Consider the following 12,256-nt stretch of genomic DNA (forward strand, 5'->3'; position numbering starts at 1 on the left):
ATCCTCATGGATAACCTGTTTGACCTCGTGTGATAAGAGTGGAGAAAATGGAGCGTCCATGCTATACTGGAAGGAAGGTAGTCTATCCATGTGAAGCCCCAGTCGCTTAAACCATCTCTCTGTACGTGCATACCAGCACCTCTGATCACCTCCTGCTGCAAGTGCCATAGAAGAGGATAGAGCTATCCATGGTAGCTTGCTACGTCTCGAGGTATAATCCCCATATTTCCTAACTCCGTATAGATATGTGATGACCTGAAATGCAGCATCTAGCTGTAAAGGGGGTGACCCAAACTCAGCTTGAATGATCTGACGAGGAACAGATGACTTACCACGAATCATTCGTGATAACATGAGAACCTGTAGCCGCTCCACAAGGGCCCACTCTGTATCTGACAAGTCGGGCCCCCAACAAGGGCTGCCGTACATTGCCGCTAGGCGAGCCAAGGAGTCAAAAAAGAAACCCCTTGGTGCGTGAATCTTGAAAGTGCGAGTGGAAGCACTACCTCTCTAGTCTGGCCAATGAGGTATACCCTCTACTCAAGCGTGCCTACATTGCGGGTCTCATAGTGAAGCTCGGTTTGGAGAAGATAACCCCAAGATAAGTGTACGATGAAACTATCTCAACAGATGACCCTGCAAATGTGAACTGCTCCTGACGCATGATGGCTCGAGATGATTGAAGATCATGACCTTGGTTTTATCCAAGTTGACCTTCAAATCATGAGACTCGTGCGTCTAGGTGTCTCTGAAGCCCCTCTGCTGAGAAAGACAAGAGAGCCACGTCATCTGCATAGAGCAAAATCTGGATCAGCATGCCCCGAAGAGAGCAGCCTACACCCCCCTGTGTCTGCATCACTGTCTCAAGCTCGTCAATGTAGAGGCCAAACAAGGTAGGCGACAAAGGACACCCTTGTTTGACCTTGATGGTATGTATGTCCACCCGGATCCTGCCTGAACTGTGCCAGAAACTCTCTCGTAAAGTGCCATGACAGCCCAAATGATCTCCTAGCCATAACCCAAGTCCTGTAGGCACCGTATGAGGCAGGCTCTTGGGACCGTGCCAAATGCCTTGCGGAAATCCACAAAGCAACAATAAACCCTATGCTTCCGTGACCTCGCCTCCTCGATGATACATCTGAGCGTGAGAATGTGGTCCATGGTTTCACGATCACGTCGGAATCCGGCCTGTCCTGCTGCTCTAAGTCCTCGACACTCTACAAGTATGCTAACCTCGGAGTCAAGTACTGATGCATAAATCTTGGACATGACATGTCCAATCATAATGGCATAGTTGCCAGGGAACGCCGTTCCATAGCTATGGAACGTTAGAACGGCGTTTTCTTCACTCAGCTTGAAGAGAACGTTTGGCCTCTGGAACGGCTATGGAACGTTCCATATCCCTTGTGGAACGTCTAGGGAACGTTCCCTAAGCCGTTCCCTTCATCCAGGTAACGATTTGGGGCAAATTATCTAATCCTAATCTAATCGACGCAATTCGCCGCTCTGTGTTCCCCGCTTGCAGTCGACCTCCATGCTCTGCGTGTTCGCTGCTTGCAAGCTTGCTTCGACCTGCAAGGCTGCATGCAACGCCTAGCTTATGCTTAGCAGCTTGCTAACGCTATCGCCTATCAAGCTACGCTAGCCTACGCTACCATCGCGCAGCTTACGCTACAGCCTACGCTATGCTACGCTAGCCTACGCATAGCTAGCCTACGCTACAGCTAGCCACGCTATAGCCTACGCACAGCTAGCCACGCTACAGCCTCTGCTATGCTAGCCTACACACAGCTAGCCTATTGTGCAATGTACCAAGTTGATATTGATGGACTTCAATTTATTGCTTTAACAGTGAACTGTGAGAGAAGCAAACAATTTACAACAATCAACTTTGAAGTTTGAATTCTCATGGCTCCTCCACGCCTTGATGTCCAATCCTCTTGGTGGAAGGAAGTGGACTTTCTAAATCCCAAGGAGTTGCTTGCAGGAGGTTCACGAAAATGGACATGCCGTTATTGTGGCCAGCCAAAGACTGGCAGTTCAGTGAGAGTGAAAGCTCACTTGTTAGGAGAGCAGAACAAAGGCATTAGCATATGTCCTTCAGTGCCAGAAAATGTTCTTTTACGCTTAAAAGCATTGGCAAATGCATCTAAGCATGGTGCTCGAGCTTTTATGCCTGTTGGAAGTGCAGTGTCTACAAGTATTCCAGTCTCAGCAATGCCTTCCATGTCAGTTGATACTTCCAGTCTTGGGAAGGGCAAGAAACAAGCTTTCTTAGCTGCCACTTGGCACGCTGGGAGGAAGGCAGAGGTAGATGATGCAGTGGGGCGTTTTTTTTATAGTGGTGACATTGGCTTGGGAAGATGTATAGAGTGCAAAGACCAGGATGAAGAGAACCCCCAGCAAAAGGAGGAGTTACTATGGGCGTATGCAGCTTTTGGTCCCTCTTACACACCGCCATCTTATGAAGCCTTGAGAACCAGGATTTTAGAAGGAGAGAAGCACAGCATAGAGCAGGCTTTGAAGCTTGTTAAAGAGGAATGGAAGACATTTGGTCTTACCTTGATGGGTGATGGATGGAGTGATACACGTAGTCGATCTATTCAGGGCATAGTTGCATATTGCAGGGGTAAGTCATGCTTCTTGAAGTCCATTGATAACTCAGAGGGTAGAAAGACAGCAGAGAGGTTGGCTGATTTGTTGAGTGAATCTATTAATGAGGTGGGGGCTGATTATGTCATTCAATTCATAGCAGATGGGGAGAATTCCAACAGGGCAGCAGGTCGCATTTTGGAGGCACGTTATCCTAGGCTCACTTTTAGTGCTTGCATGGCACATTGCTTGAATAACTTGTTGAAGGACATAGGGAAGCTTGCTTGGGTTCATCCAATAATTGATTTTGCAAAGGATATTATTGGTTTTATCACACGACACCACTACATTCTTGCAGTGTATCGTAAGCTTGCCTCCAAAGACCTCTTGAAGTATTCATAGACACGTTTTGCATACAACTTCATCATGTTGGAGTGTCTTCTAGAGGTAAAAAATGCTCTAAGGCAGCTTGTTGTGTGTAATGAATGGGAGGTGTGGAATGAATTAGAGAGTGCAAATGCCTTGGAATGCAAGTCTTTATGCTTATCTGATGCCTATTGGGAGGATGTCAATCATATGGTGAAAATAGTGAAGCCCATCATCCTTTTGATGAGGCTTATGGATAGTGATGAGCCATGCATTGGCAAAGTTTATGAGGGGATGGACAAAATGATTTAAAATGTGAAGGAGGTGGTGACTAATCCTGACAGGGAGCAAGAATTAGTAGACTTGGCAGTGGAGCGGTGGACCCTTGCATGATGCAGCTTATGTGTTGGATCCAGAATTTCAAGGTAACAAGCAAGAGTCGGATAAGGAGGTGATGCGAGGATGGGAGAAGATACTGAAGCAAATGGTACTAGATGCACAAGAACGAAGGCAAGTAAAGGATGAGTTGGCTTTTTATAGGAAGAAATATGGAATGTGTGGCTCTGAGGATGCACAAAGGGACAGGTATATTGTGGGATCTGCTCTATGGTGGGAGGATTATGGGGCTGATACACCTTTGTTGCAGAACTTGGCTATCCACATTTTGAGTCAAGGAGCAAGTTCCTCTCCTTGTGAGCGCTTGTGGAGTAGCTTTGGGCACATTGCATCAAAGAAGAGGAACAGACTTGGGACACAAAAGGCAAGTGACCTTGTGTTTGTGCATGCAAAGTTACGTTTGCTTCAGAAGATGAATGCTGGGTACAACCGTGAGGAATTCATTGGATGGCAGGAGAGGAATGGTAAGGCAACAGGCCAGCTAATTGTTCATGTGGTGGGTACATCCATGGATGATGTTGGAGATAACCAAGAAGATGGAGATCATCCAAATGATGGAGATGATGGAGAGGAGGAAGAGTCTTGAGTCCTTAAGGCAAATTTCAAAAGCAATTGCAATGTTTTTGAGTCTTGGATTCTAAGTTTAAGCTTTCTAATGTATAGAACAGTATGTTTGTTTATGGGTATGGTGACGTGGCGTTCCCTTCCCGTTCACGTTCCCTAGGATTTGGGCATTCCCGTTCCGCAGGGGGTTGACGTTCCGTTGCCGTTCACGTTCCCTGGTAGTTCTCCAGGCTCATGGGATCCCCTGCCTTATGGATGGGTGAGATAGTGTTAATAGTCCAAGTGTGTGGAAATCCCAAACAAACCGCTTCATTAAAAATCTTTGCTAAGATCAGGGCTAGGAGGTTAATCCCATATGCAATGAACTCAGTGCATAGCCCCTCATGATCCTTCGCTTGGCCATTATGAAGTTTCATTACAGCATCCTTTACCCCTCCTCTAGTGAAGAGGGTGCAGGATGTGCGACGAGGCATGTGTCAGAGATTAGGGACTGGCTAATTTGGGATGTCATAAAGTGTGCGTGCATAATTAAACTAGATCTGGGTATCAGTGAGTGGCGGAGGGGACCGTCCTTCTAGAAACCTCGGCCAGAAGTCCTTAGAGTTGTTACTAAACAAAATGTTCAATAGCTCCTCCTCGTTCCGATGAACGAAGTCTAGTTTCTTCCTTCGGACCAGTCTTTGGTATTCACGTAGCGTATCTGGTGCGCTTGGAAGACTATTTTTGGTTTCGAATCTGAGTTGATGGCGTAAGGCCTTACACTCATCATCGTACCAACTATTACAGGGTACGGTTCCAGAGGGTGGTGGGCGGGTGGTGTGGGGAAAAGCGTGAATGGAAGCCTTGTGTAGTGAGCGGGTGACAAGGGCAGCACGATCCTCTAAAAGGGGTATGAAGTCAATATAAGCGAGGAGTATGTACAGACGGCCAGAGTAAGAAGGTGAGTGATCCCGATCAAAGCATATATCGTGGTAGGTGGAGTAAGCACTGAGTGGGGTGGAAGGTGTTGTGTGAAGGGAGGTGGAGATGCGAAAGAAAAGGTATGTATGATTAGCCCTTGGAGGGAGAGGTGATACAGTGAAGTCAGTAATGTGAGATGTGAAGACAGGGATCCCATGATGTAATAATCAACAATGGAGCCCCCCCCATGTGGAAAGCATGTGAAACCACCTGAAGTGGGCCACTTGTGAAGACCATTATAGATAATGAGATCATGTATCCTGCCGAGGTCTGATAGGGCGTGCCCATATGATGAGAATGGACCTCGTTTGTCAGCCGAAACCTGTAGCATACCAGTAGAGTGGAATCATCTCTGAAGTCAAGAAGTGGTACCTAACGGGCCCTTGTCCTCGCGTTGAAGTTCCCCACTAGAAGGACTTCTCTGCAGCTAGAAAAGTGAACGATGGATTGATAAAGGGCAGCAAATGGGGATGTCTCATCATCACCTCGACTATCTGTGGCAAAGTGGGAGGTCTCCGGGGGGAAGTAGCAAACTGCGACAAACATATGCCGGCTGTCCATGTGTTGTATCTGGATCCAAAGAAATCTGGAATGTGTATCTCTTTTCTCTATTGAAATGATCCCTCGGAGTGTAGATCTAAAAAGGACTGCAACTCCACCTGAACCTTGAACTCCTCCTGTACCCCTCGTCTCATCTCTATAGGCAGAGTCCCATGTATATCTGCTGACTATCGGAACAGGGCACTTTGGACTCTGATGTGTCTCTGTGTAGAAGACTATGTCGTGGTCTGTATAGGATTTCGAGAAGTTTCTTGGTTATGACCATAAGGTACCATTACAATTCCAAATGGTGCAGGACAGGGTCTCGGATATTTGAGTCTCATAGATCCCGCTTCCCAATGTAGGGGAGGGGACAGGTGTCCTACGGGGGCCTGTAAGAAGTCGTCCCTCTCGTACCACTGCCCACTTTTCCTCCTTCCAGGCCAGATCCCGCTGTTGCAGCAAAGAGCGCCTCTCCTCAATCGGTAGAGGTGTGAGGTCCTCATCCATAGAGATCACTGGCTAATCTCGAAGGATTGACCTGCGTCGTAGAGCTAAAAGTCATGCCTGAGTGTCATGGAACTGTATGACTAGGGGTTGCTCTCGGTTGGGATCTCTCCCCACCCGCCATGCCCTCTCTATCCTGTGCTCAGCCACACCCAGGGTAGCGGCCACGAACGCAGTTGCATCTACCATTGGTGTATCCTCAGTGTGTGGGATCCCGTGTACTCTGATGTTAAAAGCCTTGCTGGCTCTCTGTTGCTACTGCATGAGGGTAGCCGAAATGGTTACCCTTGTGGGTTCTCGTTTGGCCACGTCTACCCATCTGGAAGTCTCCTTAATAGTAGATTGCATGCTCGCAATTTGTGCCTCGATCACCGGGGTACTCCCTGGGAGAGTGTGTATGGCTATGACCTCATGTCAGAGCTGCATGATATCCTGTTTGAGTCCCTGAATAAGACCCACCTACTCCCGAATGGCCCTAGCTTGCTGCTTCTATATGATGCGGCTCTGCTCCTGGTTGAAGCGGATCTGCTCCCATGCGAAGCGAGTCAGCTCCATCTCACCCTCACGGAAACTATATATCTCCGTGAGCAAGGTCTCACGGGCCTCTGGTGTATCAGCCCACCCATGTCCATGCTGAAACTGTGGTGATTGTGGCATGAAAGAGTGGGACTGAGTCCGAAAACTAGACGGTGACTGAGTGAGGAATGGAGATGACAGTGGAATGGATGAGGCACTCCCAACGGGGTGTGGGAGGGTGGGCTGACTGAGAGGGAGAGGGGAGAGTGAAGCGTAATGTGGCACAGTGTATGACACCTCCGAAGTAGGGGTCATAAGCTGTGCAAGAGCTGTAACAGGAGAAGAGGGAAAGGGAACAACAACCGGCGCCATGGGCATGAGTATGTCACTGATCGTAGATGTAGAGGGAGTTGAGACTGGAACTAGAGCTGGGCCTGAAGCGGGGGCTAAAGTCGAAGTAGAGATAGAGATAGAGGGAGCTGAGGCTGGAGCTAAAAATGAAATTGACACTGTAGCAGGAGTTGAGGTTGAGGTAGAGATAGAGGCTGAAGAAGCTGAGGCGGGTCCTACCTTTGCCTTGCTGTCTACCCCGAGTCCACTTCGGTTGTAACGTGTGTTCACATCCTCCAATTTCAATTGTGTTGTTTGCTTTTTCTTCTTCTTGTTATTGTTGTCTTTCTTGGCTTTGTCCCCCATCTCTCTTGGGGTGTGGGTGTAGGTCTTAGTGTCCGGCTGGGAGCAAGAGCACGAGTTCCCCCCCCATAATGGGAGGCATGTCCAGGTTGAGGTGGTGGAGAGGTAGGGTGGAAGCCTGAGGTGGAGAGGCAGCCAGGAGGTGAAGGAGAGGCTAAGATGGCAAGGATTATTATTATTTTTATTTTTATTTTTTTGGGTGGTTTGTTTGTTTTTTGTTTTGGGAAGTTCATCCAAAAAGAAAAAAAAGAGGCGAAGGTGGTGAGGGGAGCAGAGAAGAGGGGGGCGGGGGGGCGGTGGATGAGTGGAAAAGGAGGGAGGGAGGTGGCTGAGGGGAGCGAGGGGTGGCTGAGGGGAGCGAGGGAGTTGAGCAAGGAGCGAGGGAGCAGGGAGTGAGGGGTGGCTGAGCGGGGAGCAGGGGAGCAAGGAGCGGGGGAAGGGAGCGAGGGAGCTGAGCGGGGAGCGAGGGGTTGCTGAGCGGGGAGCAAGGAGCGAGGGAGCAGGGGAGCAGGGAGCGAGGGAGCAGGGGAGCGGGGGAGTAGGGAGCAAGGGAGGGGAGAGCAAGGGGTGGTTGAGCGAGGAGCGGGGGAGCAAGGAGCGAGGGAGCAGGGGAGCAGGGAGCGAGGGAGAGAGCGTACAATTCATCATGTCAAAAAATCTAACAATAGCTAGCAAGAAGCATCGTCACAAAGTGGCTAGAGATGTGGCATCCTTTTGCTAAAGAAGGGCAACATTGTCGAGGAGCTAAGTTTGAAGGGTCTATAGTTGATCAAAAATTTCGGATCCTGAAGCTAACCTATTAGGAAACTAGTTGGTGTGTAGATTGTAAGCTTAAGAGGAGATCTCTAACCGTTCAGAAAGCTCTGGATTCTCTTCAATCATATGTAGTCCTTTATTCAACTCCTGGGAGGTATCACCATTGAGGGTGAGTGTTTGTACGGAATCGAGCGGCTAATTTCATGGGGGATATAATGACTTTGATCATAACTTTGTTTGAGCAATGTCTATTGGGAGGAGAAGATATTTGGCTTTTACTAAAGAGGATAGCATCTATAAGAGGGTGAAAGACACAGAAAAGAAAAGAACGAAAGAAATTTTATTAGAGTCTTCGGAAGACCGATGGGTCTATGAGACTGAAAGAAAACCTGATACAAATCACAGTATGGGTGGAGCTATTGAAACGAGCATCATCACCCGTGCTGAATCCTAAGTCTGATCATACATAATCAAATACATTTGGATGTAACAATGAAAAGAAAAGGATTGGAGCGGAGCGGAATCCTCCGTATGTCATGTCCCCCCAACTGGTGCATAGCCGATGATGGGATGCTGGTGTCTGTCAAGGGGTGCCGTGCGTCTCAGTCTCTTGGACGAGGCTTGACGCAAGACCAGAGCCACCGTCACTCCTGTGGGACGTATCCCGGGTCTAAACAATGACGGGAGGTCCCTCAGAGTCATTTGTGTGTCCCCTCGATGTCTCGTGTGTCGTGCTGTGATCGTCAGGTTGGGGTCTCTGTCACGTCGGCGGCTAGAGACTGGACGATCAATGTCACTCGATGGGAAGAACTCTGTGATCTTGCTCTGAGAGGTGTCTGATGATGTGGCCAAGCCCCGTCGCCTGAGTAAGATCTCTCTATGTCAGACTCCCTTGTGAATGAAGGCCGCCAGGCATCTCTGATCTGGGTAGGCGAGGAATCTAGAAAGGAGCCCGGAGCCGTCTTTGAAGAGGCAGTGGTAGTGACCTCGGATCTCGTAGTACACTGGGCACCTGAAAATAAAATGCTCGTCCGACTCAACCTCCTGACAGTCGCACAATATGCATAAGGGATGCTCCCTAGGAATCCCCTCTGCTCTGCCGCTCTCTATGCGGAGGCGGTGTGGTCATACCCGAAACTGTCCGACAGAGATCCGTAGTGAGTGAGGCATATGAAGCTCAATGTACCCCGGTGGTGTGATGAATCCCTTGTCCGAAATGCAAAGACAGTAATCTCTATAGAAACTCAGCTTCACTGGAAGCTCCCTCGGCTCCAACCAGGTCCTAAAGGTGTGTAGCTGTAGGAGATTCTCTCGAATGACCTGGTTGGTATGTGGCCCAATCGGGATGGTGGGTGGGAGTACCGGAGGGGCATCTAAACTGTATTGAAAAGGAGGTATCCTATCGATGTGGAACCATAGTCTCATAAACCATCTATGAGTCCATGCATACCAGCATCGCTCGTCTCCCTCTGCAACCAACCTCATGGAGGAATCGAGAGCCAACCATGGCAACCTCTGTCTCCATGATGTGCAGTCCCCATATGATCTAACCTGGTGTAGATATGTGATGGTCTGAAAGGCTGCATCTAGCTGGAGTGAGAAGTACCAAACTCGGCCTGAATGATGTGATGTGGTATAGATGGTTTCCCCCGAATCTCACCCATGAGAGCATGAGGATCTGCAAGCGCTCCACCCGTGTCCACTCTATCTGTAACATGTCAGGCCCCCAACAAGGACTACCATACATACCGGCTGGTCGGACCAAGGAGTCGAAGAGAAGAGCCTTGGTCCGAGGATCTTGGAAGTGGGAGTGAAAGCACTGTCTCTCTAGCCAAGCCAGTGAGGCATATCCCTTGCTCAGTCTGGCCTACATCGTTGGTCTCATCGTGAAGATCGGGCCGGAGAAGATGACCCCCAAGTAAGTGTATAAGGATACGATCTCAACTGGTGACCCACCCAAAGTAAAAATAAACTGCTTCCGTTGCATGTTTGCTCGAGAGGTGTTCAAGATCATGACCTTGGTCTTGCCAAGGTTGACCTCCAAATCATGGGATAAACAAAAAGCTTGCAGTGCATCCAGGTGTAGCTGGAGCCCCTCGGGTGTGGAGACAAGAGTGCCACATCATCTGCATAAAGAAGAATCATGATGATGATCCCGGCAAGTGAGCAACCGGTCCCTCCGAACGTCCCCATGAAAGTCTCAAGCTCATCAATGTAGAGGCCAAACAGGGTCGGTGATAAGGGACAACCCTGTTTGACCCCTATGGTACTCAGGATCTCATCTATCCAACCTGCGCTTGTATGAACTCGGCCTGAGACTCTCTCATACAGTGCCATGACTGCCCAGATGATCTCCTGATCAAATCCCAGTGTCTATAGGTGTGTGATAAGACGAGCTCGAGGTACTGTGTCCAAGGCTTTGCGGAAATCCACAAAGCAACAGTATACCCTCTCCTTCCGTGATCTGGCCTCCTCAATGACACTCCTGAGTGTGAGTATGTGATCCATAGTCCCATGGTCTCACCTGAAACTGGCCTGACCCTCTGCTCTGAGCCCTCTCATCTCTGCGAAAAGGCTAACCGAGGCGATGCATCCAATACAGCTACATAGATCTTGGACATCACATGTCCAAGCATGATAGTCCTGTAGTTACTCGGGTCCATGGGATCTCCCACCTTATGGATGGGGGTGATGGCATTGAGTGTCCAAGTGCGGGGGAAGCCAAGGCAAACAGCGTCATTGAATAGCTTTGCTAGGATCGGGGCTAACGTCATTGAATAGCTTTGCTAGGATCGGGGCTAACGTGTCGATCCCATATGCGATAAACTCAGTGCATAGCCCCTCGTGATCCTTAGCTTGGCCATTGTGCAGTTTCAATGTCGCGTCCTTGACTCCCCCTCTGGTGAACAATGTGCAAGTGGTGGGACGAGGTGTGTATGAGGTCTGGAGTAGGCTCGTGTGGGACATCATATAGATGGTGTGCATACGTGTGCCAGACTCTCATGTCGGTGAGGGGTGATGGGGACCTACGCTCAAGGAATATCCGCCAAAAATCCTTAGAGTTGTTGCTGTACAAGATGTGCAACAGCTCCTTCTCATTTTGACGAAGAAAAGCCTGCTTCTTCCGATGTACGAGATGTCGATACCTGCGTACCGTGTCTGGTGTGTTCGGGAGGTGACATACGGTTTCAAGTCAGAGCTGTCGACGATAAGCCTTGCACTCCACATCGTACCAATTGTTGCAGGGTACAGAACCAAGAGGTGGTGGTCTAGTGGACCGTGTGGTATGGGGAAAGATTTGGAGGGCAGCCTCGTGGAGTGTGCGACTAATCAGGGCAGCACGGTCCTCTATGAGTGGTATGTGATCGATGTAGTTTAGGAGACTGTTTAGGTGTCCAGGGTAGGCCGATGAGAGGCTATGATCAAAGTGTATGTCGTGGAAGGTGTCGTGCTTCCTATGTGGTGTGTGTGGTGTGGCTAAGCGTGGGGTGGTGATAGTGAAGAATAGGTATGTGTGATCAGCTCCCGGAGGGAGTGGTGCTACGTGAAGTCGGTGATACATGAAGTGAAGGTAGGGGATCCCATGATGTAATCTACTACACTAGTGCCCCCCCGTGTGGGAAGCAAGTAAAACCACCTGAGGAGGGCCATAGGTCGAGCCTGTTGTAGATGATGAGATCATGCATCCTGCCCAAATCAAGGAGCGCGTGTCCATATGGTGTAATAGGCCCGTGTCGGTCCGATGAGGTCTTGGTCATACATGCTCCGTCTAGGTCCATGTCTGGCAGCATGATAGAGTTGTCTCGGAAGTTCAGGAGTGGTGCCTGTCGCGTACTCGTCCTGGCCCAACAAGGAGAACTTCCCCGCAGGCTGAAAGTTCTGGGATATCCTGATGTAAGGGTGCATATGTCGATGTCTCACCCTCTTCTCGTGCCACTCTGGTGAAGTGGGATGTGTCTGGCGGGAAGTAGCATATTGCTATGAAAAGGTCACGGGTATCTGTGTGTTGGATCCGGATCCATGGATCCACATGAATCAGGAGTGTGTGTCCTTCTCAATGGAGATGGCTCCAGCGAGGGAAGACCTGTACAATACTGTAACCCCGCTTGATCCTCGGATGACTCGTGTATCCCTCGTCTCATCCCTGAAGGCTGACTCCCATGTGTAGCCACTGACTATCGGTAGTGGACGCTCTGGGCTTTGGTGCGTCTCTGTGTAAAAGACTATGTCTCGTCCTGTATAAGACTCCGAGAAGTTCCCTGGGTCTCTGACCATAAGGTACCGTTACAGTTCCAAATGGTGCAATCTAGGGTCTCGAAAACCTGAGTCTCATAGGCCCCGTCTCCCTAGGGGGTACGGGTGGGAG

General features: G+C 49.5%; 1 protein-coding gene across 1 annotated transcript; it reads left to right on the forward strand.

Moving 5' to 3' along the window:
- Positions 1-1,908: 1,908 nt before the first annotated feature.
- LOC147904203 (uncharacterized) lies at positions 1,909-3,940 on the forward strand. The gene is made up of 3 exons (XM_087384985.1): positions 1,909-2,329; positions 2,435-2,956; positions 3,357-3,940. Exons 1-3 carry the CDS (start codon positions 1,909-1,911, stop codon positions 3,938-3,940), a joined length of 1,527 nt encoding a protein of 508 aa, XP_087241111.1.
- The last annotated feature ends 8,316 nt before the right edge of the window (positions 3,941-12,256 follow it).

The sequence above is a fragment of the Dipteris shenzhenensis genome, chromosome 2, assembly GCF_047967505.1.
Source record: "Dipteris shenzhenensis isolate YYH24624 ecotype China chromosome 2, Dip_SZ_1.0, whole genome shotgun sequence".
NCBI lineage: Eukaryota > Viridiplantae > Streptophyta > Polypodiopsida > Gleicheniales > Dipteridaceae > Dipteris > Dipteris shenzhenensis.